This window comes from Streptopelia decaocto (assembly GCF_964273445.1).
Source record: "Streptopelia decaocto genome assembly, chromosome: 7".
Lineage (NCBI taxonomy): Eukaryota > Metazoa > Chordata > Aves > Columbiformes > Columbidae > Streptopelia > Streptopelia decaocto.
In genome coordinates this window covers 67,378,615-67,406,499 of record NC_138661.1, presented here as the reverse complement: position 1 = coordinate 67,406,499, position 27,885 = coordinate 67,378,615, and the positions used below count along the sequence as shown (strand labels likewise).

Genomic DNA, 27,885 nt, shown 5'->3' with positions numbered 1-27,885 from the left:
TGCACTGATGTCTTTGTTGAAATGTCCTTGATAACTCCCAGCTCTTTTCCTGAGAGGCTGAAACTAATTCAGAGCCCAGTACATGCAAGTGATTGAAATGGTTTCTTCAGATGTGTACGCACCACCTTTTCTTTTTCATTACTTTGATCACAATCCCCTGGTTCCGCTCGGTCTTTCAAGAGTTCTCAAACGCTTGTAATTCTGACCAGCTTAAGTATCACCAGCAAAATTCTGCACCTTCATACTCACGTCTCCAGCAGGTCCTCTTGAGTCTGGCTGAATATCACCATAAGGAATAAACCTCCTCCCACTGCTTTCAATATGAGTGGGCTGCTAATTTGGGGGGAAGGAACATCAAGCCCCTCACCCTGGCTATAGAACAGTAAGGGGAAATCCCAGCTGTAGCACGTGAAAAGTTCAAACCCACGTGGATCTATAAATTAAGCAGTGGTTTGTGACTGTTAGTAATCCAGAAGAATTATTTTGCTGATTTTGGCAGGTTCACATTTTCAAAGAGGCCTCTTTCCTCCTTTAGTGTATGAGACCAATGCAAACAGGAGAAACTCCCTAAGCAAACTGGCTGATAGAGGGAAACTGAAGCTGACCACAAAGTTGAACTTAAACATAGCAAAAAGATGTATTTCTTCCACTGACACCTTAACTTCAAATTATGACCCCAGTTCACTGCAACAGAACCACCTCAGGAGAAGAGTTTAACGCTGACAATATTGCTTTTCAGTGCTATTAACTTCAGAGAGCGTCCTGCAACGCTCAAAACCAGAGGATGAAGATTCCTTGTGCCTCCAGATCGCAAAGAACACCCCCAGGGAAACGAACACAGGAGATATTCGGTACCTACCGACTGGGAGTCTTTTGTCCGCGTGCAGCAAAGAAACACTTTGAGCCGGCGCGTCCAGCTGCTGGCTTGTCCTTCCTCCAGCCGGTGTCTGCGAACAAAGAGCAGGGGACACGTGAGGACGGGCAGGAGAACGCGACCACAAAGAGCAGGATCAATGCTAAGTTACGCCGTCACTGGTAAAATGCGCGTTAAACCAGGTTCTTACGTTTATCCTTGTCTAGTGAAGGCACAGAGACCACACATAGATTAACTCAGCTGTAATTTGGCGGCTGCGTCACGTGCCAGGAGGTACCAGCACTCGGGAGGAAAACTCTGCCTTGGGACGAGGGCTGGGAACGGTACAAAGGACCCTGAGCGTTTACTATGAGAGGAGCTGAGCCATTTTTTCCAATAAGTAGCTTAGTTGGGAAAAAAAATATATATTTATTAAACATAATACAGTCTCAGAACCGAAACAATTTGCACTCTTTATTCAAGTACAGAGCATAACTTGAATCAAAAAAAGGAAAGAAGGTAAAGGTTCTCTTTCAAATTAGAAAAGGTTAAAAAAAAGGCTGAATACAGAAGGTTTAGCTCAACCCACATTTGGTGTATGTGACATTTCAATTTCAGCTTCAAAATTAGCTAATTGGACAAGCCTATTTAAAATGAACTCCAACGAGCTTGTCCTAGTTCCTACATCTGCAGGGTGACAGTCCTGGGGGTTTGACCGGCAAATCTGCAAAGAGTCCTTGGCTCAGGTCAGGCTTAGCGGGGCTCAACTGGGTGACTCTGCGATTCTGCCAAGTCCAACGCTCCTCTAACAGCAGTTCCTTTTGTAAAGTGAACACAGACTAGTAAAAAACCAACCAAACAAAAGGACCGTTTCTATTTTGTGGCAAGCGACCACATGAGGAAAAGCCCAAGCACAGAAAGTGGGTTGCACCTGGAAGAAAAAGATGCTGGTAAAGGAGTATTTGCCTGGAACAGAAGGAGCAGACACCGCAGGGCAATTCATCAACTCGCACCTGAGCATTTCAAACCATCTATAACCTCTGAGAAAGGCTCCGGGAGAGGAAGACGAGCGCCTTGGCCGGAGCTGGCGGGACTCGCTTTGCTCCAGCACACGCCAAAGAACTCGGGCTACGCAAAGAACTTCACCACGGGGGCTGAACGAGCACGTGCGCCCGGAGCCCTTTTCATTCCAATTCTTTCTTCCTAACGCTCAACTTCCACATGTTTCATACGAGCCCTAAAAAGTGAGTTTCTTAGAAAAAGCCTCAGCGCAATTAGCTGAGCCTTTTGTTTTGTTGGTTTATTTTCTTCGCTCTGCAAGAATATAAAAACCCACACGTATCACGATGCTGCTGGTGAAGGAAAACCACCGAGTGAAAGCCCCATAGCTACAGCAGAGTACCCCTAAAAGGTCTCCTTAATGTGACAAATACGTCGAGTTTTTCATAAGTTAAGACAGAAGGAATAAAGCTCAGGTGAAGTGTAACACAAAGGTGAAGCTACTGCTGTACGTCCAAAGGCACGTCCCACTGCAGCCATATGGATTTCAACAGGCCCTCAACGTCTTACAGGATCGTAACCCAGAAACAGGCAGAGAATTGCATAATATATTCTTTGGAAAGGATTGCTTTGAGCGAGTGGAGAATTTCAAAATATACTCTGTGAAAACAATTGTTTTAGTAGAGAACACACAGTAAAATTTTATGTTTCCCTTTCCCATCACAGCCCACAGCGCTTTGCTTGTTTAACATCTGTTAACGCTCCCTTTCTAGAGTGAAAAATCTGCAAACAGAAGGAACCAGCTCTCCAAAAATGTCACAGGCCTGGAGGGAAAAACCTGGGCCCGGCCCAAAGGACAAACACCTTCACTCGCTTGGCTGGGATCTCCAATCTCCTCCCAGAGGAGATAAAGGCAATCAAAACAAGTCCAAAAATCAAGCTTTGCCATCTGTGGTTCGGTTCCCCTTTGGGAAAAAACGTCTTTGATGTGGCGTGGGGTACGAGACCCGTGGTGTTGTCACAGCTCCTCGTCCTGAAGACAACGCAGCCGCCGCACCCGTGGGGTGAATGGGGCACTAACGCAACAGTCAAGTTTAGCGTTAGTACCATATTGGAAAGGGTAGCAAAATTGTCCTACATTCTGCAATTAAAAAATCTGGCTCCTTCAAACAAAATGCGCTGCACCGTCCTTCGAAAAGTCTGGTTTTTCCTCAAAAAGACAACCTGAGGGATCCCATTTCAAGACACTGGAAGAGCCTGTATTCAAAACACCCCTTGAATGCACATTCCCAACCAGAAACGCAAAATTTGCAAAGTATTTTTAAAAAGCCCCATTTTTTAGCATTCAAAGCCTAATGCCCTCCAGTCCCACAAAGCCACATTCCTCGCTGACGGTCACATATGTCAGGACTGCATTAGAAAACAAAGCCTGTTTGTGTTGTCCCGCTACTGGAAAAAACACTTCTGAGAAATGCCTTGCTTGGTGAAAAAAGCTTTTACATCCCCATCGGGGCAGCGAGAAGATGTAATCAATTCTTAATTAAAAGATGTGACTGCCAAGACAAAAGAAATTGCTTCTTGGCCAAGAGCAAATACAAGAAACCTCAGGCTAAAAAGGTTTTATTATGAAGACAAAATTTAAGCACTGACTCAGTGTTACAGGCAAAATGCTGCTACGGGACGGGCAAACGAGCTGCTGTGGTCAGCACTGGCTCAAGGGGCTCGTAAGGATTCCCCAAACCAGCGACTAACGCGCAATCCAGTCGGATACTGTATCGCTTCACCTCTTTGGGATGCAGCACCTGACACCCTGAGCCGCATCCTTCCCAAACCACCCCAGCAAAGGGAAGCGATGCCTGAGGCTGGATGATCCCAGAAACAAGGAAGGAGGAACGGCGAGAACCGAAACCAGCGGGACACCCTTCCAAAACCACTGTTTTACCGCAGGTTGTACGTCCTCAGGTTGCGCTGCCTCCGCTTCGTGGCGCGCAGTTTGACGAAGGTCCGGCCCGTGGGGTCGAAGACGCACAGGACGGTGATGCAGACGCTCAGGATGACGACCCAGTTGCAAACCACCATTCCTGCAGAGAGAAACCAGAAATCAGCGGCTCTGCCCGTGAGTCTTGACAGCATCGCTTCTTGCTTTTCACAGCAAGCACACCAGACGCACCTCTCTAATGTTACCCCAAATATTCTTGCAGGCAGCTACAGCAAAAGGAAACTCTCTGGGAAAGCTGAACCACAGCTGGGGTTTCCAGCTGTTTTAAGAGACTGCCCGTGCATAAGGATATTAAATAAACTATCTAGGGGCTGCAACATCAGTGTATCTCCCACCAGGAGACTGAAAAGGAGTTCTAGGGAAACAGTAAAACCATTTTAAATGGAAAAAGGGGAAGCAGGTCTTGCAGAATCCCCTTGCAGACCCTTCCATGGGAATGGGAATTCTTGCCTCGGCACAGACAGCACAAACAAATGAATAGAACAAGTGTTCTGAGCAATAACGTCTCGGGGAAACAAGCACCACATTTTACAGCTACGATCCGCTTCCAACAATCGATCCCCACAGGCAAAAATGAATCAGCTCTCCGGAGCGAGAGGATGCCTGCAAACACACAAACCGCGTTCCCCATACGTACCCAACGTGACGCTCTTTGCCATGAGATCGTTGCAGGACGCGTAGTACTGCGTTAGCCAAACGATGCCCACGATCGCATACACGAACTCAATCACCAAGATCGCTGCAACAAAAGGAACACAAGGACAGTAGCAGCAGCTTCCTGAGGATTCCCGACCGCCTCTCCCCATCTTTTGGAGGGAAAACCCGAAGACAGGTTCTTTAGCACGGAATAAATGACTGCAGCACAGGGCCCCAATGCTTTGGAAGGTGATATTGAAGAAAATGAGCCAAAAATGTGACGTGTCCTTAACACTAATGACTCCTAAGTGACAGAATGACATGCACAGCGAGCTGTGGGTGCCCTGGGCTGTATGGGTGAGAATCAGACGGACAGACCTCCCGCCCAGGCCAGTGGAAGGGCTGAGGTAACGAGAATCACCACCTAACGGTACCGAGCTCCCCCCCACCTCAGACAGCTGCCCCGCTTCAAAGGTGGGAAACAGAGTCGTTGTGTCCATGATTAATCCTGCTGAGCAGGCTCAGCAAATGTTCCCAGCACCTCTGCCCTTTGCAGCTCCTTCCATACCAGTTCCCAGGACACAGTCCTTAAAGAATCATTTACTGGCTCCTCGGTTTGGCGTGTTATCCCGGTAACGGGCAAGAAACCGGGGCTGACAGTGGCTCCCCGAGCCAAATCAATTGGCAAACGCTGCTCTGAAGTGCCCATCCTCACACTTTCCCTCCACATTGCAACCCCAAAGTCCAGGTGGGCAGCAATCAGGTGTGAAGAGGGTAAAGCAAGGCCCAGCAAGCCTTCGGTGGAGCTGAGACTAAACCCATACTCCAGCCCAGCCAAATAGCGATCCACCCTCCTTATCTCCATGTTAGCACAGAATCTTGTCCTAAGTGGGTTATTACAGGCTCTCACCAGCCTGGAAAGACCAGTTCTAAGAGCCACATAAAATAGTTTTCAACAGCAGGTTCCAAATGAGCCCAGCCTACGTTCTTACACTGAGCTGGGCTTTGCCTTGGCTTGTCTCCCCTCTGAGATTACCTGTGCAGGGCAGGAGCAGCAGTGGCACAGACGAGATTTTCCTGGGTTCAGACTGGAGTTCTTTCCCTAAATTCATGTGCACCAAACGGCACACGCTGAAAATGGGACAGTCACGTGGCCCTTGCCCACACAACGGTCACACTCCTGTTTCTATCATCAGAACTGATGAAGCTATTAGGAGTAAAAAGCCCCAAGAAACAAGCATCTACCAGATCCAAGATACAGTACAAATACAGATCCTGAGCACATATATAGTTTAATGCAGAGAAGGAAGAAAAGTGGATGCTTCTTGGGCAGGAAAATGGCTCTTTGGGTTCTCTCTCCCTCCCTCGTCCCATTTAATCTGGTTTTAACAGAGTGTTACTCAAACCGCTGGGCTCTATGTGCTTCCCTGGGGAGACCACAGTGTGTCTGGGAACTGGAGAGAGATTTGTTTGCTGTGTATGTTCATGATTTGCACTGAGCACTCCGAGGCGGAAATGTCTCCCAGACAGAGCTTGCAAGCAGAGTCACCCATATTTTAGCGAATTCTGCAGGAAAACAATCCAGCAAAAACAGAGATGCAAAAACATGAGATGCTTTGTTTGGAATGACTTTGACTCTGTATTTCCAAAAGATTTTTCCTCTTAAAAATCTTCACTCAGCACAGAAAAATCTGATTAAATTTCTGTACCTGGAAGACAACAGAATGGAGGAGGGATGACAAGCTAAAAGGGAAGCCCTGAGTGAGATCAAGGGACAATCTCTTTTCTGATTTAGTTCTTGGTGGGTGAGGACAACAGGAAATGTTTTTTAGGAAGATAAATATGCACTCGAAGAGAGAGGAAGCAATGGGCGAGCAGGTGGTAAACCTATTTATCTCACAGAAGTACCAAAGTGCATGTTGCTGGCTGGAGTGATGCATCACACGAGTCAAGAGGTCAAGTGCACGGCTCGGGGTAGGTGGGTGCAGACTTCGGGGTCTGTGTGACAGGCGAGGACGTGCCCAGGCCTGGGGGTCAGAACCACCGTGATCTGCACAGACGTAACGCCTGTATCATAGTGAAACGCGTGGAAAAAAGCTGGGGGAGAGGTGTAGATGCATCGCACTGTGGCAGATCTGCGCCGCGAGGCAGAAGGGGAGCATATTTTGTTAGAGGAAAAGGATGTACCTGCATGGCAATGAGGATGACAAGTTAAAGGTTTGCTAGAAAGATATTTGGGGCATTGCGTGAAAGTCTTCCAGCAATGACAGGGCGCAGAATACGTGATGCATTCAGATGCATATCACATCCGAGTGGCCATCTGGATGTCTTTCAGAAGCTGCATGTTTGTCAGGGTGTGGGGAGAGGAGTCTTGTGCGCGAGCAGATGGCAGAGTGGAGGCTGAGTCACCGGGAGGGCTCCGGCCGCTGCCTCTTACCCAGTCTGACATAGAGCACATACTGCATGGAGTCCCGGGGCTCTGTGTACAGGATGCTGCCTCGCATGCTGAGCCAGATGATTGCCACCTCCGCGATCATACAGCTGAGCAGGATGCCCAGGTAGCCCCTGCCGTGGTCCACCAGGTTAAGCGAGCAGGTCTCGTTGGGGTTGTACACCAGCCCAAAGAGCACCACGGAGAGGATCACGAACCTGCCAGTCACAAACCAGCTCGTTACCAAAAAAAAGCTGCATGTAATATCCCACGCCTGCTCTCCTCACAAAGTTACTGAGGTTCCTCAGTGTCCCACAGCTACTTGTAATTAATATTAATTTCTTCTGGAAATCTCCTCCCCACAAGCCATCCAGAGGCCCTGCTACCCCAGTCAGAACAACAGGATGATTTGTCAAGTTACATTATTATCCCATGGGATCTGCCACTCCAATTGTTTCCCCTGAGCCCCTGTACAGAAACACGTCCCCAAACTCCAGACAACAACCTTGGGCAGCGCTGGAGGACACAGGGAGCTCTGGTCAGGATCCCTCTTAGGAACTGGAACTAGAACTTAGAATAGAACTTATTCAAAGGACCAGAAGCTGCGAATGTGCTGGTGTCTGTCAGAAATGCCCCAAACAAACCTTCCAGCTGCATGTATAAGCAGAGGAAGAATTACAGCTGCAAGAAACAGGAAAAGCAAAGAGAATCCATGGAGGAATTCAAACCATCCCTCTGCCTTTCTCACTTACCAGGTGGTGTGCAGGAGGAAAAGGAAGACGGCTGGCAAAACCAGGTCATCGCTGCCTACAGACCAGCGCCGGCGGAACACGACAATCCCTGGCATGGCTAGCGGGTCTGAGGGAGTTCAGCAGGCACGACGCTCACCTCCTGCAAAAGAAGAGAATCAAAGATGCTTCTGACCCTCTTCACCCCCTCCGGAGAGCCCCACACCAGCACAAGGGCTGCAACTCCGAGCTATGTTTTATTTGCCATCAGAGGGCAGAGCTTCTTCCTCCCAGCACCAGGGGGCACAGCAGGCTCCAGAAGGACAGCGCAGGAGAGAACGGAGGGTTTAGAAGTGGGAAGTATCAGGGGAAGCAGGTGTGCAACTCACTGAACATAATCACCACTCGCCCAGCTCCACTTCACAAGATTACTTGGAATCCTGTTAGGGCTGCATGTTGGTGGGCAGCCACCGTGGGCTGCTCTGGACAGGTTAGTCTGGACTTAACTCTAAAGAGAGCCCTATTACCATGTTCTTCCACCTGCTGCCTGCCTCTTCGCTTGTTGTCCCAACAGTTCCATCCCTCGCTTTGCTCACCAAGCCAAAATACCCATTAGCAGTTAGCGGCGGCATCTGGGAAAGCTATTGAGTGGTTCCCAAGAGCAAGCACTTACAGCAAGAGCTCCTAGGAGATCTCTCCCTCGCCCTGCCAGCTCCACATCTCCTTTGTGTTCACACTGGCCCTGGCAAGCGCTAACAATTAAAAGGCCGAAGATTGAGGGGCTGGCTGTTCCTCCCCACGTTTTGTTTATGCTCCTATTTTTAAAGCTTTGCAAAGCAGCCGTGGTATAAGTCACAAGACTGCAGAGGGCTGTCCAGACACCTCCTCCCAGCGCGGCTCTCCCACACCATTCCAGTTCTGTACTTACTCCAGTCCCCGGCCAACGCGCCGGAGCAGCTCAGTCCCTCCCTGCAGCACAGCCCGACCTCCCTTCTGCAGTTCTTGTACAACACGCTTCACCCGTGACCCGCAACCGGGACTTCTGTCTGGTTCTGTCAACCTGTGGTTTCTGAGATCGTGTCTATGCGGTCTGCCCATGGCCCTGACTGCAGCGGGCGTTCCCGTCCCTGTTTTCCGTGTCCTAAACCCTGCCACGCTTCTTACCTGTACCCTCCTGCGCCACCGCAGACCAGGGGACAGCACCCCTTGGCTTGTGCCTCTCTGCTCCGAGCCACCACCTCAAAAGTGCCATGTTCTCCCAACCGGCGCATCTCAGTCCCAAATCACAGCGCTTCTATTCCATCCCCACTGACCTCCCAGTCTTCACGTTCACACGATGCCGGAGGCTCCATCCACGACCCGCAGCGACCACGTCGCTCCAAAGCGGCATCTCCAAAGCAATAACTGCTCTTTGTACTGATCTGGCAATTTGCTGGCTCACAGAGGCAAAAATCAAAGTGTCCACATCTGTTACTTACAGTGTAATCAGGATTTCCAACGGGATTTCAGAGAGAATATTGTCTGCTGTACCTCATAGACCAGGCAACAACAACAAAAAAAAATGAACTTGTGTCTCTAAATTAGTGCTCTGGGTAAAAAAAATAGGGGAGGCGTGACATGATCACATTTAAACTAATTTAAACCTTCAAAGTAACACAAGTGTCAGTTTTGTGACAGAGCACAGACTGTATCAGGGCACCAATGGTAACAGAAGCTGTCTTGTCCTACTCAAACCTCTTCAGTCAGGTGTGGTTACCCCATCACTTACCTCCCGTGCAGAACAGCTCAAAGCAGAGGAGTTTCCCTCCTGTACCCATGGACCAGACTTTCCTACCCATTTCAGTCACCAAGCCTTGAAAACCTACACGAATCCTTCACACTTCCCGGGAGATTCCATAGTTAACAGGCTGACACGCTTCCAGCACGTTACTCACTTGGGTGAAGGAAACGCTCTATTCCCCAAACAAAGCAAAATCTGAAATTACACCACCATTTGGATTCACACTTCCTCAGCACATAATAATCAGTACATCGCAGCTCTACCTTCAAACTGCTCACTCCTCTGGCCATCTGGCGACTTGTGCCAGCCTCGCCGGGAATAACCCGCCTGCCTGTCAATACGTTGCCTGTATCAAACGCTTATCTTGGAATATCGCTAATGCAGCTCGGTATATGCGGCTCCATCGCGGCAAATCCCGGCCGAGCCCAGAGCTCGGTTCCATCGTCCCTCGCTGCGTCCCACCAACGTGCTTTCCACAAACTCCTCCACCTCTGCGGACACAAACCGCTGTGCTCTGCCCAATTTCAACACCCTCTGCCGCTGTGAGAGGCAACGCGTGGCCAAGAGCAGCAAACATGTGCATTCCTTGGCGGCAGCAACAGATGGGGCCGGAGCCGAGCGGGCTGTCACTCACTGTCACACTCACTGTGGGACTGTCACTCCAGCTGTAACGCTTACCAGGCTCCCCGGGCACCGCTGAAAGGGTCCCAATTAATTTTCAAAGAGCGTCTATTGAAAATGTAAAGCGTGAGGTCGGGGGCCTTGCCCCCAGTTTGGCAAGAAGGGAGATGATGGAAGACCTGAGGCTGGAAAGCCCACAAACAAAGTAAAGCTCTCAGTGTGAGGACTCTCTGGCTTTGACCTGGGGTGGCAGATCCCAGGAGTGACATTTTAAGAGGATGAAGATGTGATCTAGCAGGGGAATTGGGAGGAAAGTGGAAGGTCAGAGCGCAAACAGCCCCAAGACCCCTCTAGCTTTGCAACAGCAAGAGCCCCTTGCACTGCCCCGATAATTGCTGCAAAGCGGGAAAAATCCCCTGGACTCTGAATCCTGAAGCCAAGTACCAGAAGCCCCAAACTCCCCACATGGAAACCGGGGGGAAGCACATGCAGGCGACAAGCTCTGCGTGCAAGGAGCCCCGCACCCTCAGATCGGACAAAGAGCGATGGAAGCAGAAACCTTACATGGCACGTGGTCCAGCCGCTGCACGTTCTTCTCTGCCGGAAAGGTGTTTCAGGAGAAGCGGATATCCAGGGAGACACACATCACGAGCCAGGGAGGGAGCAGCAAACTCTTCTTGCAGCCACTGAAAATGCCACCGGGCACGGGGCGGGCGGCGAGTGCCTGCGATGGAGAGCGGCATCGTCCTCGAGCGGCTCCCTCCCTCCCGCACGCCAACCTCACTTCTTCCTCGGGGCTGAAAGCCACCGAGCCAGGGGTCGTGACTCCCCTTCCACACCCCCGGCACCCTCCGAAGGAAGTGACATCATCTCTATTCTGAGGAGATTGTGTGTGAATTGTGGGAAGGAGGACGGGGAGCGAGAGCGGGCGATGCTGTCAGCGATGCAGGAGAGCAGGAAAACCCTCCGGCAGCAAGTGCGGCAGCACAAACCTCCTCCCTCTCGTCACCGAGACGCTGGTGGGACCGGGAGCTCTGCGGCAGCGGTTCGGGTTTGTCCCCAAGCCCCAGGAAGCCCTTGGGCGCAGCCGATGGCATCGGGCGACGTTCCGGAGCAGGACTGGGAAAGGCTGGGGGCCGCTGGTGTCTCCTCTGGCACGTCCTGAATGGCCAGGGGGTGGGGAATTGGCTGGGACACAAAAGGGGCACACAGAGGGGGCCACCCCGGTGACAGAAAAGCGAGACTGTTCTAGAGGAGCAGCAGCAGCGTCTCTCTCTCTCCCAGGCCTTTTCAGCCCTTAATTCCTTGTGACATGCTCTGGGGTATGACAGGATGTGGGGGAAGGGGAGAATTAGCTGTCTGTAGGGGAAGGCTTAGAGAAAAGAGCAAGGGAGAAAAATGCTACAGCGAGACAACATTCCAGCTAAACCGAGGAGATTTAGTCTAATCCAGCATCCCATCACGGCTGACATTAGCTTCAGAAGAAGGTGTACAAGCAAGTACAAGCTGAACAGAGGCAGAGCTGCAGGAGAAGAGCTGTGCAGAGCTCCGGCACCGCAGGAGACCACCCACACCCCGGGGAGACAATCAGCTACTCCCCGGCACCCAAATCCACACGCAGGATTTGCTTTAAGCTCACAGCATCATACGCACGCCCCGGGCACATTGGCACCCACGCGCTAAACCCCCTGCAAACCCGCAAACTCCTCAGCCCTGGAGCCACAGCAGCTTGCAGACTTGCAACCCCACCTCGAACACCCCAAAATTCTCCTTTCCTGGTCCCCGCTCAAGCTCCTGCCGTTCAGAGCGTTACTGTCAATCGGAAAGAAGATGGGAGGCCAACACCAGGCTGTGAAATCAGATCCACCAGGTTGTTCTCGCTTTGGCGGACCCCGGGCGCTGTCTGCACGGAGGGGCTGGCAGGAGGAAGCCCCGCTAGTCCCGCAGTGCGAACTGACCCCACTCCCTCAAAATAATCACCGTTCAAAGCCCAGCGACCAGACCTTCACCGCTCAGGACTAAAGAAGCCCAGAAGAAAGGGGATTTCTAGGTCTTAGCTCTGTCAATGGTTGTAAGAGTCACCACAGGACAAAGCCCTTTGCTGTTTGCAGAAATCCAGCCGTGCGTACTGACACACTGATCCTGCTTGGGATGAAGTGCCACCGCGTGCCCAGGGAATGTCCCGGCTCTCACAGCTCAGCTGCTGGGGCTGCTTAGGAAAATCCACCTGGAAAACTGAAAAAACACCCCAATATTTGTGTCAGGGCAGCACTTCCTTGGGGGTTCCTTTCAGCAGAAGCACCTACCCTTCAGTACAACCTGGTGTCCAGAGACGCTGGAGAGCCCCAAGGGGACCAGGACACCTCCATGGTGAGCCCCAAGTGTCACATGAGTGGCCCAGGACAACATCTGAACACCACCGGATTAACGCCATCCGGTCAGGTCCTCCAGAACTACCACCTGAGAGCATCTGCAGGCCTGCTCCCCAGCCCCGCACAACCTTCCTCCTCCCCTACAACAGCTCTGTAAAATAACCACACCTGGCAAACCCAGGTGACCAAAAATGACATTTGGCGGCTTAAATGAACCGCTCCAGACCCTTCAATATCTGCTGGTTCATGAAATACAAACTCTTCCCCTGAAATAGCATTTATCTAACGGACAGGGTTCCTCTCCTCAAAGGCTGTTCCACATGGGCTTTCTCCCATCCCCACCAAGGACACCTTTCCATAAGCGCTTGGTGTACTTGACAGAAATCATCAATTGGAACTTGGACCAAACTATTTTTAAGGGTGTCCAATGGAGCTCTTTCTGAGCTCAGCTCCTCGCAATCTGGGAATTGTTCTTCCCGTGCAGGAAGATGTGGTGACACCCCAACAAAACGTCCTGACACCGGGTAGGAGACGTTTTCTTGCTACATCTGCGCACATACAAACCCAGTTCTCCTCTTGCAGGACCCAGCGTGGAGCTCAAACTCAATGACACAGTCTGTTGCTGTGTATCTCACCATCTACCCCAACAAGAAACAGCAGAAATAAGTGGTAGGACAGATGAAAAAAAGAAATCCAAACCTTCAAAAAGTGTCGTTCCAGGGTGCAAATAACTCAGAGCATCTTAAAAGAGGGAAGAATATCTACCCAACACATACGATGTGGAGTAGAAGCTCATAATATAAGGTGGGGACTCATCACCCAGCAGCAAAGCCCTTCCAAGACAGGGCTGCATTTTTACACGGGGCAGGAGGTACCTATTGACACCTATTGCAAGAAATACCTGCAGGAACTGCAGGGAAAGCTCCTTCCCCCGGGGAGATGGTTCAGCAGCTGCCAGACGGCTGCGAGGATGGTTCTGTCGTGATTTCATATGATTAAGGGAACAGACCTGTACTTTAAAGAACATTATATGTATTAACGTAACATCTAAGAGCCATATTTACAATCGAGTCGCAGACTGCTCAGCATGGGCAGGGACCACGGACAAAAATCAACGGGGTCTTTCATTTTGAAATATCAATTTCACACTCTTGGGATTCTGTTTTATAGTCTCTTGCTAGAAACTAGAGAATTCTTCTTAATGTCTCTTCCATTTTCCAAGGAGAAGCAAATGAAATGAGTCAGCGCTGGAGCCATGGGAATAAGTCACTGGGTTTGAGAAAGGAAAGGTTCCAAAAGCCTCCTGTGGCTCGGCACATTTCGGAGGCGGCTCCCCCGGGATAAGGTCACTGCGCCACAACCAGCTCGCTGCAATGTCACCAGCACGCGACTATTCTAACGTGATGAGGTTAGATCTGGAGCTACGATACTGCCCACCGACACAAATACCCAAAATACACCTCCGAGTATGAACTGACCTTCAAAACCCAGGAGACAAGAACTTACCTGTATGTCCCACCGGTTTAAATTGCAAGTGTTGGCACGAATACACCCTCGGAAGTGCAAAGGGGATGATCACAACAATATACGGTAGTAACAAGAACAGACTGGCCGGTTGGCCCAACACTGGCCCATCTCCACCAGCTTATTCCTCCCTTTCTTGACACATGTACATGAGATCTCAATATCTCCTATCTGTTATTCCTCATGAACATACACAATATCTCCTATACCTGTTGCCTTCTTGAACCTCGCAGCCTGGCAAGTTATACCCTTGAATTCCAAAAGTCTCTTAGTTTTTCTTAAATGGTCCCTCTTGCTCATGAGAAAAAAAGAAAATCAGCTCTAACACCCTTACTGCTAATAAAGAATATTTAGAATTACATTTGCTATTCGCTCCAAACTGGTTATTTTCCCATAGAACAACGTTGTGCACAGCACACTGCAAAGGGCCCAACGCTGACACATCACCTGCTCTTGAGCAATAGCATTGACAACCCCATTAACTGAGATGTCAACATTCACTAGTATTATTTTTTCAAGGAGATGCCACCATTGAAATATTTAAGTCAGATTTTGGAGGTTCTGTACGCAAAAGGTTCAACTTTTCAAGCATTTTTCTGCAACTGCAAGAATTAGTAGTTTTCCCCTAAAAACAGCATGAGAGAAAGCGATCATTTAAGTAAAAACCAAATAAACTGCAAGTTGGCAACATCCATCAATGGAGTCACACAAACATGCAGCCTGAATGGGGGAACCAGCTACAACTCTCATCTTTAGCCCGCAACAGTGACTCGGGTGCTTCTGGAACAGGGCTATTCTCTGCCAAGCTGAATACGTGCGCCAAATGGGTGTGTAAATAGGAAAAAACAAACCACAAGCAGCAGGATCTGAAGTGTCCCCTTGTTTTCAAGCCGGGATTATCCCACATGCAGGATTTGTCCATGGGCAAAAAGGAATTTTGTAGGGATAAGCACAGTCGTCCTCTTAAAAGCACTTTCATTGTGGTACCTGAGGACAGTGAACGCCCTGAGACATTTCGACTGCCCAGATTAAAGGAAGAATAATGTCCTGAGAGGAAAACGGCCTCACCCGACAGCTCCGAGATTACTCCTACTTTTCTCCCTGACAAATTAAGGAGCGTAATTTAACTCCAAACTTCCTATTTGTCAGACTGCAGAAAATTAAAAGTGTCTGTGAATAACCGGTCAAGAAAAAGCAGCAGTCGCCATATCAGCTCACCTTAAAATGAGACACTTTACTGAAAACCCGCGAGTGCAGCGGGAGCACAGTCCAAGTCTGCTGACACTAACTGAGTTAAAAACAACCCCCAATCGTTGTATCAATGCTGACATATCTGCAACCACCTACATTTTGTGCTAGTGAAGCCCACAATCTGAGCTTCTGGCGACTCCAAGCTCGAGCAAAAATAATGTCCAAGTTGCTAGGGGGAAAATGTATTAGAAAGTGAAACTAATTTTCTATTTTAAATAGAACTTACTGTTCTGCAGGGTAATAAAATCTGCTAATGTTTAATAGGCAGCAACCAGAGACAAGAAAAGCTTGGCTGGAACAGGGCAGGGAGAGGATGTGGTGAGATGTCATTTGGGTGAGTTGACCTAAATCTGTAAATACAACGGGGACCTCGCATCCAAAACCAATGAGCACCCCAAATATGAGAAGCGTCAGCACGGAATGCAAACCACCCTGGCCAACCCACACACAGATATGAAACAACAGTTCATTTCCCCTGGATGCAATTATTGGGGGTCAAAATTCTTTGGTTTTGTTGTCATATCCCCGGCTGTATTTAAAATTTGTTAAATCACAGTTATAAGCCACACAGCCATTAATTTGCATATAGGAGAAATAAGACGGGTGGGATTAAGTCAGGCAGGGCAGAACAAAGCAGTGAGTGGTACTTACGAAAGGAGTATTTCAGATGCAGCCGACTGGGGCCGATCTGACAGCCTCATTTCCTTAGGCAAGCTACTCTTCACTACAACACTGGTAAAACTCAAGCCGGGCCGTTTGACTCCCCCTGGAACGCTTCTCACATCAGCCACCTTAAAAAGAGAAAAAGAAAGGAGAAAAATATCAGGAGAAGCGTATTTCGAGGTGAAAATAAATCTATTCAGCAATATACCCCTGCTCCAGTTAATCTCTAAGTGACCTGCCTTAGGAAAGACGATGACTGCAGCCATGCTGAAAAATAACTGCACAGGAGGCTCCCTGGCTTCCGAGTTTACGCTAGTGGGCAAACAGTTTTCCCAATAACTTGACTCACTGCTTCAGGAATTCCCCGGGGATGAGTCACGGCGAGGGAAAGCCGCAGCCATTCCCAGACCACCGCTGCCAGCACTGCGGAGCGAAACAAGTGGGAGAAGAGACGAGAAACGGCGGTGCCAAACTGGGGAAAACTGGGCGGTCACCAGCGCTCCCCGGCAGCCCTTCCCCGCTCCCCTCCCCAAAACAAGGCACACGCTCCCCCGTTGAACAGCTTATGAGCGAAGGGAATCGCTGCCGGGCGATTCCCTCCACGTGCCAGGACAGGAGGAGGCGGCGTTGGCTCCGCATCCGAGGATGGTTTGCAAGGGAAGGCGGCTCTGGAAGGGAAAGATGCTCTGGAATTAAACCCAGCATCCTTCTTCCTCCCCCCAGCACTGATGGGATAGCAAAGGGGCACACACAAAATGTGAGGGCTTCTGATTCCACATCGCAACGCCCTGTGCACCAGGGTTCACAGATCACGCTGCTTCTTCCTGCTTCGCAATCCACTACAACTTACCCCGTGATTTGTTCTTTTCTCGCATCCCATCACTAAGGGGTCAGGCAAGTATAGGCCCAGTTGCAGGTCAAAAATGCTGAGAATCGGCGTTACGTGGCAAACTCTATGGTGAACTAAACCCTAAGGCACCTTTTCTTTATGCAATTTGTAATCATTCAATGTGGATGCTAACCACATGAAGCCACCAGGCTTCAAACAGTCTAAACTTTACTTGGATCTGATCTGTTCTCATTTTCCTGGTGCTGCTGGTTTATCCCAGTGATTTTTCCCAATGCCAGGACCCTGTGCTGACAGTTCTGTTTCTAATCAAACATCCGGCCCCTACGTAGTTTCTCTGGTCTCTGAATTTTGCGCTAAAACACATCTGCTGATCTTGTCGGGTGGCCCGTACCTCCGCTTGGGCTCACATCATCGCTTTTGCTTCGTATTCTTGACTTTGGGCAAGGACGTGCCTGTATTTTACACTCCTAGAACTCAGACTGAAAAGATGGGGCCCTGAAGGTCACACACCCCAAAGGCCACACGTCCCATCACGTCCTTACATCAGCCAGGGTGACACCTGACCCTCAGAGCTCTCTGGGTTGGTGTCAATGACTCAAATGATTCAGTTCTCGTTGGTTTCCCATGTCATTCGCCACTAAGGATTGCTGCTTCTAACTCACAACGAATTACCCTTTGCTAAGTGTTCTCCCGCTACATCTCTACCCCCACAAACAGCCCCACGAGTGCAGTTCACTGATTTCACAACTGTTCTAACAACAGGTCACTCCAAACCCATGAAGTCCTGGCATCCACCTCTCCCACCGGTCCCCCAATCTGTTGTTTTCCAGCGTTCAAACGCAGTTCCCAGTAGACAGACCACCCCACTATTCGAGGGTCCCGCTTCGTCCTGCAGCCGTATTTCCCAGCAGCTCAAACGCTGTGATTGCCCTGAAAATACCACTTTATCACAAATGCAAACCTGCCTTGTCTGGAACTCCCCAAACCTTCCCAGGTTCCCACTTTCCAACAGCTTGTTCCTCCTGGAGCATCAGCCCCGCACCTTATTCAGCAGAATTTGTTCTATTTCTTGCCCACAACTCTGGATTTCTTCAAGCCTTCACCGAAAATCAATCTAACATCAGGATATGCTACAAGGAGACGCATCAGTTATTCTTGCAAACTCGTCTGAAACAGAACCTAAAGGAATCTTTACGGTGTCATATTTAGAAACTGAACTCTATGTTGAGATCATTCCCCTTCCTCAGTATAACACTGACTTCACAGAAATAGCCTAAAACACCCAACCCAAAACCCAAATCGATTCTTTTCCAAGGAGATCTGGCGCAGTCTAATACACCCAGCAGGCAGGGGCTGGCTGCTGCTCTCGGCACCGATCCAGCCCACGTGCCCGTATCACCCGCCATATCTGCTTTCACTTGAATGTTTACCCCGGGGCATTAACGAAGATCAAACACCAAAGTAACAAGCTCTATCTGGTGTGTTTTGCTCAGGACTCAGGAACACATGCACAGGCAAAAATAGGCATTTTTACCCAAAAAAGTGTCAGCGCAGCAGCGACTACCTTTAATGCACATCCCACGCCGCATAAACACCGCAGCGGGTTTGCTAAAATCCTACAGCAGAGATTTGTGACTTTCAGCTTGGAAATTTCCTTGGCTTGGATAAGATCACTTCCATACCTACACTGTGAGAGGCCCTGCAGCGTGTGACAACAGAGCATTGTCACACGGAACATGGACATTTGCCATCGGACCCGCACGCTGCTCTCAGTCCCGCGCTCAAAAAGCAGCTTTGCCGATTTTTAAAGCTTTCGAGGCAAATGCCAGTAGAACAGCTTTGTATCGACTAATGTGCTTTCCTCAGCCTAGACCAGCCCAAATTAGTACAGATTAGAATCTTAAAAGGATTCTCGTATTGCTCTTGAGCGCAAAGTGAACATTTAAAGCCCAACCCTGAATTTGCAAATGCTGGGTTCTACAACTTCAGAAAAAACGTGGTTCTGCCCCTCCAGCCTCACGCCTTCCATGGTGGTGCACGGGAACAGCGCTTGAAATAAAACAAATCATCAGGCTGAGTATTCCCAGAAGTAAGAAATACAAGGCTTTGGTTATTCGTGCCTGCAGAACAGAAGCTGCCCGCTCCGACCCGGCTCACGCAACGCTCGCTAATCCCAGGGAGACGGGAAGCGAGCGGAGGGACGGGAGAGCCAGACCGCAGCTCTCCGCTCACTCCAAACTCTCCTGCCTCGCTGGTTGCTGCTATAAACACCATCCCCGCCATCCCCGGGGCCTCCACGCTGCAGGAGCCCCGTCGCCGTCACCTCGGGGACCCGCGGGATCCCCGAGCGGCCTCCTCTCCTCTCCTTCCACGGTCACACACACCCCAACACGCTGCTCCCCCCCATCTGCCCAGTCCTGCTGCTCCCACACCCCTCAGCACCCGCTTTCTAAAAGCCTCCCTTGTCTCAAACCCAGTTCTTTAGATTTTATGCATCTTTTTCTCTCCTCTGGCAACCCACTCCCCTATTATTCTGTCATTCTCTTACTCCCTTTCTCTTTTTTCAGTCTCCACTGTGGCTTCCCTTGATTGCATCGCTCTGCAGCTCTCCATCTATTTCTCCACATTTTTGTTGCTAAGATGCCCCGGGAGTATCTTGAGATGAGCAGAGCTGCTCCTTCCAGCTGCTGACAGCTGTTCGCCGGCCCAAAAGGCTTGGCCACTAGGAACCCAGAGGATATCACTGAAGAAAGAAGGAAAATATCACCAACTGTTTGGTGCGCGCAGCTTCAACTCCCTCCGGCTGAGGAAATGAAGTGCCCAAATTCAGCCCCAGTGGAAATGAAAGCCAGGCGGTTCCCTGGGACCGATCAGTTCGCTTTCCCTCCGGCCACTTTGTGCAGCTGGTGCTGCAGCTGAAGATGCCGTGAGCACACGTGTGCAGTGCTGCGGGAGACACACACAGCGAAAACACCAGCCCGGGTCCCACCGCGCTACACACCACCCATCGCCGGGACCAACAGACCAACGCGCCCTCCTCTTCCTCTCAATTCTTGCCCGTCCAGCGCTTCCCTAAGGACCCGGTGAGATAAAACCGCGACCCTGGGCTGGATCCTCCAGCTGAAGCAGCTTGATCCTTCCCGAGTTTTAAATTTGCGATAGAAGGCAGGAATCCTATTTTCATTTTGCTTATGTAAGCACGGATGAATCAAGCCCAGGTTCCTCTGATCTTCTGTCATATTTAAGCCTCATATATATATCTTTCCATAACCCAGAGCTAAAAAGCTCTTTTTTCTCTCTTTTTTCAGACAGAGGCTCCATTAGCTGTGCTCCCCCAGCAGCACACACAGCCCTCCTCCGCAACGCCCCCGCTGCTCCCGTTTCCCGCACACAACCTGCACGTACAGCCCCGGGCCCTGCCGGGGGGACACAGCCCCTGGCGTCCCTCCTGCTGCCCAGGGACAGCCGGGACACGCAGAGAATTCCGTTTCCAGCTCAGTCGTTATTGCAACATCTCAGTTTCCAAAGCTCTCCTACTCAAGTTCTGTAGTCCACTAGTTTTCCAGCTCCGAGTCCTGCAAACACTCTTCCTCTCATACATATTTACTTCAACTTTTTTCCTGTTGTGTCACAGCGCTTCCATAGACTTCTCCACTTATTTCTCTTACATAGACTTCTCCGCTTATTTCTCTCTGTGGGTTCATCACCGTAGACCGTGGAATTTGAACAGTTCATTACCATCCGAACACCTGATAAACTCAGCTCTGTGTTGCTGTCTCTAATCAGGGTAGCAGGCATCTCCTCCCCACAGCACACCCGCCTTTTCGCACTCATTTCCTAAATTAGCACTCCATTTTTTTCAGGTATCTCTATGATATACTGACCATCTATACCTTTCTACTCTGCCTTACAGCTCATCCGAAATCCCAGTTGCAGGGCTCTCCAGCTGATTTTCCTTGGGCATCTATGAGGAACATCACCTAACGAGCTATTCACTGCTCGTTAATTACTCTGGCTCCAGAAGAAGGTATGCAAAGGGGCTGGATGAAGCAGACTGGGGATGACTGTATATCCTTCATATAAATGCACGCACAGCTAATTGTATAAGATCTCTATGTAAGCAAAGCCTGTCCCAAGGGTTACCTTGATATTTTCGCGACAACATGTTTCTCCCCGTTGCCACCATCCTCCTTTTTGCCACGCTCCTCGCTTTCATTAGCAGCCGCTAGAGCATGTCGGTAGGAGCTGGAAAAGCCTGTCACAACTAAATTAGTGTCTTGGCCAGCAGCTCCGTACCCAGGGCGAGTTGAGCAAAGACGGACAGAAGCGCGGTGAGAGGAGGTGAGGCAGAAGCAGATGCTCCATGTGACGAGAGCTGCAGCAGCACAATTACCCTGAAAATTCTTCTTTGGCTTCAAGCAGCAGGGCAGACATGAACCAAAAAGCACAGATTGCAGCTGTGGCTGACGGTTGGTTACACCGAAAGGAAACCAGGAACAATTCTTCCCCGAGCTAAGGGAGCACAGGGACACGGAGCAGCCGCACGCAGGGGGTCACCAGCTCCGGTGTCACAGACTGCGAGGAGCTACAACAAAGCAGCAGGAGACTGTTCTATTCAGAACAGAAATCACAACCATGGTTACTAAAATACAGAGAGGGGAATCACAAAAAAAGTTGAAAGGGATCAGAGATCACAAAAGAGGGTTAAGCTATCTTCTCCCTACCAAAGAGAGGTGGGCAAAATTTAGGTAGAAGCTCCATCTCAATGCCGTCGGGCTGGTGGCTGGGAGCTACAAAGGAAAAAGGAACGAGACTGGTCAGCTTACCTGTGAACACCTAAAACATGAAGAGATGGCCAGACAAACCAGCCCAGCCACCCACTGCAGATCTGCCAGAAAATATATATAGATATACATGCATCCTATTTTCAAAGTGACTCGGCTGCACTATTCTGTTTGCAAGAACAAGTGGACTGGCGTAACGTGCTCCACCTAGAACAAGCCCTGAAGTCAACGCCTGTCTGAACCGAACAAGAAAACTGTCCTATTTCCTGAAGAAAAGCAGCGGGGTCACATCCTCAGGGCCACGCGAGGCCCGGATCTGCTCCCGGGCACAAACACAAGAGCGGGAGGAGGAACGCTCCGGGACACGGGTGCTCGGCAAGAGCCGGGCCGTCCCACTGCAAATCTCTCTTTATATTGAATTCTATTGAAAATATAAAGACATCAATAAGTTGGCAGATTTTGCAAAAACAAAGGGAGGCAATTTCACTTTTCCATCAATGTGAAAAATGAAGAAGTTGACCCCAAATCTTGCCCAGAGAACGTGGGACGCGAGGCCGCTCGCCCTTGGGAAGGGGCGCTGCTCCAGCGGCGCTTTGCAAAAGGACGTGTTCTTAAATCCATCTCCATTCGAGAAGCCACCTTCCCTCCAGCCGAGCAGATAAGAATTTCAAAAGCTAAATGAGTCTTCACACTTGAACTTCTAATCTAAACAGGATTATAAGGAAAAAAGCAAAGAGCTGTTTATTCAGATCTAGTCCAGGCCGAGTGGTTGGCTCCGAGCCCACGCGGTTTTAGGCCATTAGAAGAGAAAGTACTTTTTCCTCTTCTGCTGTAGGCGATACATCATTATCCCTGTAATTAAATTTAGTGCCTTTGTGGCAATGCTGCTGCAGGATTTGTCTAGGTGTGGACTTTTTTCCCTTTCCTTTAATTATATTACAATTAACCATGAACTGTCCCTTCATTTCAAGCTTTTCAGTTGGGCTTTAGAAGTAAATGCCCGAAACAGTCCTTGGTGAGAAGGTTCTAATAATCTCGGAAGAGATCACAAGCACAAGATCTGGGGTACGGTAACTAATTCACTTCTCCTTGGTGCAAGTGAACTTTCAAAGCGTGCAAAAAAACCTCTTTATTTCATCTTTTTTGGTTCCGGTTCTTCATTCAGATCCTCATTCTTGATTAGAGCTCAAAGGCCTCAGAGCAATATTATATTGCAATTAACCCAACTGGTTAAGGCATAATCCAGCACCTAAGTAGCAGGCACAGGCCTGGCCCAGGTCTGGGCTCCTCTGCACCATCACCCTGTGCTGGTTTTATCCTCAATTTCCTCACTCAGTCCCTTGAGCTGTGAACGCTGCTGCCCACCAGCCAGCTCCATTTTCCCCTTTCCTCCCCCAAACTTGCATGGTTTTGGGGTACATTATAAAAGGGTGCCTGATGAAAACACCGCGGTGTTTCCACTGTGTGGGGAGTTCAGCCCCAGCACCAGTTGGTGATTTAGTTACTGTTAGAAGGAAGATACTGAAGAACTCTTATTTATACACATTAGTTTGGCTATTATTCACATGAATAATCTTTTTGTAGATCTTAGGATGCACAGCATCCAATATATTACATAGTAGAGAGCTGCACAGATAATTTATGGCTTTATTTCCATTGCAAGGAGGAAAACAGCGGAGCAGCCAGACCCAGCAAGTGTTGTCTGCTCCAGCATCCAGTTTTGAGGAATGACTTGCCCAACGCATGATGAATTCGAGCATTCTTTAAACTGGAAAAAATGAATGTGCACAGCCTCCCCAGTGCCAGCTGGGATCGGGGTGCCCAGCACAGAGCAAACAGATCCTGCTCCAATTGAACAAATGACAGCGAGAGGCCAAACTGAAGACTCCGGAGTAAGGAAATAAGAACGCTGGTGCAGCGACACTCTGAATAATTCACTATCAGCTCAACAATCTCTTCTGGCACCACTGAAATTTTAAAAGGGATACAGACTGAAGTTAATCTGGAAAAGGATAAAAGGATACAGAGGACACAAGAACGACCCTGCTCCCTTTCCACAAGCTGGTTTTAAATTGCAGCCCACACGTGTCTCCTTCCTTTAGCCTGATACACCAGGGAGGAGACAAACCGCAAAATGGAAAAATTCTGTATTTCCACCAGTGACAGGCCGTATGTGAAAGAAGCAGGGGAGGGAAGAGACAACCCGGGCTCTGAAATGCGCTCGGTCTGGGATAAAACGCTCATTCTACGTAGACAGGAGCACAGAGGCACAATTGACAGGCAGGGGAGCCCCATTAACCACGACAGGGAAGCAAAGCCCCTGCCCTGGCTCCTCTTCAGGCGGTCACAGGAGGGTGTATATACACATATATTAATGTATGTGTTGTATATGTATGTGTGGGCTCACCAGGACTGAAATGCTCAGCCTCACTTTTGGCTGGATCCGAGCCACAGAGCTCAAGTGGCTCCATCTCCATTTGGCCACCGCATCTCACAACCCCTAACAAAACGTACAATAAAAACCCCCTATTTTCTCACCCAGGCAGTTGGAAAAGGATTTAGAAAACAAAAGTGTTATCAGGAGGGGAGTCCAAAAACCCAGAACTAAAACATCAAATAGAAAACTAGGAGAGAAGACGTTAAAAACAGAGCAAAGCGAGAGCCTCCCCGGGCTGGCAGTGACCAGCGGCCCTTGCACGATCCGGCTGCAGAACACGAGAGCCGCCCACCACAAACACAATTAATAGTCGGGATTTTTGCCTTCGAGTGCCCGCGACTCCGCCATACCGATTGCAGGGAAATCCGAGATTAAACGTTGACATTTTTGCAGGTAAAACCAGCAGCTCACCCCCGCCACACTCACATTTCCAGGGTGGGCTCTGCCCCCTCCACGATGCAGCTGGGATCGTGTTCTCTCAAAGGCTCCAGGTCTCAGCAGAAGGGCCACAAAGGCAGCAGAGCTTCTCCAACCGAAGCACTTAAACCTTCCTGCACACCTAAGTGATCTTAATTCAAATTGCATTCTACGACACTGATAACACAGAAAACACAAGAACTGTAAAGCAACAATATTCTTTGCACTATGCTCAATGAAGTTTTTAAGTGTCAAGCAGGTATCCTATTTAATGGCCAGCCACCTATTAACTGAAACCCCATCATTTTGAAGGTAGGAAACACTTGACAACTGTACTCCTGATAATAAAATGAGGAGGCACAAACCAGCCCCAGCAGCAGATGTGGCCCTGGAAGCTCCCAAAGGGAACAGCTCCACCGAGAACAACTGCTTCAGTCGAGGCCCCAACATCCTTATTTTGGCACTGCAGATGTGAGCCACAGGCTGAACTTCCACTGGCCACATTGTGTTGACTTTGTAACAGTCAAAGAACTAGGATGTGCAGCTTAAATATTTATGTATACATAAGAACAAAGGGAACTTTTCCTAGGAAGTGATGGGTTGTACTCACCTGACAAGGTCCGTTTTGAGCCTTTAGCTACCTTGACAAAGTGCCAAAGCCACCAGATATCTTGTCTTTAAATAAAAATTTTTAAAAATATCAAAGCTGTTGCTGGTGATGAGGATGCGGACCCATCCATGAGCTTTCCAACACGCTTCTTTTGAAAACCCGAAACCTCTAAACCTCCTTTCTTTTTTTGCCATTTCAATTTACAGACTGAGCAACCCAGCTTTGGGACTGCGGTTCTTCTTCGGTCACACAATGGAGCCGTTTCTCTTGATGCACCGTGAATTTTACACCACCCAACCTTCCTGAAGAGGGAGAACCTACCACAGCACGTGGGCTGATCTTCCCAAGAAAGAGGTGTGTTAGACCAGCCCAGGCAAAGTCCGGGCTTTGCTAGGAGCGGCTTTAACAACAGCCTGCAGCTCAGGGCAGTGGAAAACAAAACGGATGTGTCTGCCCTGAACATCTTATCGACTTCAAATGGGGTGGTAAAAGTGGATTTACAAATAGTTTAGTCTGGGTTGCTGACCCCGCTGCGCAGCTGTGTGAACGCAGCCGTGTTTGCGTTCTCATCCCGTGGACACACGGGCTTGTTGCTGCCCCTCTCCATACCAAAAAAGACCGAAAAAGGAGCAGGGAACTGCTGAGTCTGTGAACCAGCGGCAGGGCGGGCTCTGCAGCTCCTGGGCCAACTTGTAATTAACTCTGTGGCCAGACGGACCGACACAGCCTCAAAGACGCTGCACAAAATCCCAGCTCCTCTTCAGCAGAGAGCAACTTGCCCTCAGGAACCCATTGGGAAGAGAATGAATATTAGTCTCCCACTTAAATCAGAAATCAAATCCCTTTCCCACCTTTATTGACAAATCCCCTCGTAGTTGAGAATTCAAGCCCTTGCATCGCCAATCTGTTCCCATAGGAACGTGAGAGCCACAACCGCTTCCAGCCTCAGCTCCTTTTCCAACAGAAATAGCCGATGAAGCCTCGGAAGCCTCGCTCCTCTGCAGCACCAACACTACGATATGTGCAGAAAAGATGAAGATAACGCTTATCTCTTCTACTCTCGCTCCCTACAAAAAGGGAGCAGCAGCCACACTGTCCTGAGGGCCACTGAGCCTTGGATAATTATATCTTCCCCCTTTGGCCACTTTTTCCTCTTCGAAACTCTAGAGTTTAAACAAGAACTCCATTATGAAACGCAAACTCCCACTCGGAGGCAGCAGCCTGTGCGCGGCCGCGGAGCAAACACCGGCGTGTTCATTGACAGCCCACAGAAACAAAGGGACGCGTTTTCTGCAAACAGGATCTCCTGCTTCTCCAGGTTTGGACAAGCAGTTCCAGGATCGCGCCCTCTGGATCCACCAGTTCTCCGCAGTTTGCACGTCCAGATGCACAGGCAGACAACAACGCGCAGAGCTGCAAGCCCAGAAACACTGGAATGATGAATGTAATGCAGAAAAGAGGAGAAAACGGGGCTCACTCCCACTCCCCACCCAAAGGCCTTCCTGAAATACTCACAGAAATGAAGCACGTTACTGCGGTGGTGCCTGGAAAAGAACTGAAAATTCAACTTACTCTTCCTTCAGGAGCTTTTAGCCCTTGTGGGCTCGGCCAGAGGCTCGCGAGCTGCATTTTCACATGCTCGCCGAGAGGGAGTGTTTTGGCGTAACACCAGGTAACTTACAGTTCAATGGTTTGCAAAACAAATCTATGTTAACACTGAGATTTTCATGTCAAATCAGGTCATTTAAAGTGAAAAGGTTCCCGATTGCTTTAGCCGCACCCTTTCGTGCTTTTGCACTCGACAGGATTTCATTCCACGGCCATGAGACCCAGAGCGGTGACAAAGTGCAACAGGAACCAACGCCATTTCTTCCCTTATAGCTTAAGTACATTATTTTCCCAATATCATTCCTACTCGTCCAGTGCCACGACCGTACGAACGCAAGGCCTTATTTCTTATTAACACATTCAAGTGGGAAGCAAGATTTTTGTCTCCTGCTGTCCCCTGTTCAATTAAACCCCATCCATTCTACTGCTTTCAAGTGTGTCTTTGTTTATAACAAATTCCAAAAGTTAACTGGAAAAGAAAGATGAGCAGAACAGCTGGAAAACCATTTTTTCACCAGTTAAACACAACAGCAGCTGGGGGCGTAAAGGACATTGACTTGCCCATTGCACAACATGGTGATGCTTTAGCAGCTGATTACTCAGGTAGCTCAGAGAAGGACGGTCCAGGATACTCAAGGTTGGAGAGAATTCCGTGTTCCTCATGGGCAACTCCATCCTCTTCCTCAGCCAGCTTCCCCAGAGGAGCAAACAGCGCCCTGTACATCCAGGAGCAGGCATCACATAACTTTAAAAAGTAATGTAACACTTCATATTAGCATCTGTACTCATTGCAGAGAATAAACACGGTGAATTCCCTTCCAGTCTCTTGACTCAATAAATATTTCAGGGAGTCTGGAGTCGTTAAAAGCAGCCGCAGAACCTCAAAAGGCAGAACGGCAGCAAGTCCTTATCGGGCTTTCGGTTCACGTTGTGCCAAAAGTTCAAGTTCCACTCAGGCTCATTTCCCTTCCTCGTCCCTGCTGCCGGACGCTTCCTCCATTCATTTATTTCCCTGCTAATGCCCATGAACACCCATATAACCTCACCCAGCCACCCCGGCAGGTCCAGACACACAACAGAGCAGAACGAGGATGTGACGATCTGGCGGACAAAGAACTGAATTCCTCTGCTCTTTACCATTCTCTATCTCTGTGGTGATATCATCCCCTTGAGGACCTGGTCATGGTAACTCATCACAAAACAAGCACTGCGCACCCCAAAGAATAAAGCTTAGATGCCATATGGCTTAGAGTTCCCAACCAGAGCTTTTCACGCTGTTCCAGGGAGTGAACGCTGAGGAACCAGCAAAACCAGGGACCCAA

The 27,885-nt window shown here is 49.4% G+C and overlaps 1 protein-coding gene across 10 annotated transcripts in view; it reads right to left on the bottom strand.

Moving 5' to 3' along the window:
• The window catches only part of DAGLA (diacylglycerol lipase alpha), a 61,553-nt gene that overhangs the window by 25,858 nt on the left and 7,810 nt on the right, over positions 1-27,885 (bottom strand). For 2 of the 10 annotated variants that reach the window (XM_082059403.1, XM_082059399.1), the window contains 7 exons: positions 15,846-15,985; positions 10,612-11,364; positions 7,671-7,809; positions 6,925-7,136; positions 4,489-4,590; positions 3,795-3,933; positions 860-947 (listed from right to left, as the gene is read on the bottom strand). In XM_082059403.1, the coding sequence (XP_081915529.1) occupies positions 860-947; positions 3,795-3,933; positions 4,489-4,590; positions 6,925-7,136; positions 7,671-7,765 (636 nt within the window). In that variant the 5' untranslated portion in view covers positions 7,766-7,809; positions 10,612-11,364; positions 15,846-15,985. Of the gene's footprint in view, positions 1-859; positions 948-3,794; positions 3,934-4,488; positions 4,591-5,523; positions 7,137-7,670; positions 7,810-10,611; positions 11,365-15,845; positions 15,986-27,885 lie in introns of those variants that run through there. The other 8 variants (XM_082059398.1, XM_082059400.1, XM_082059396.1 and 5 more) reach the window with 8 other exon arrangements.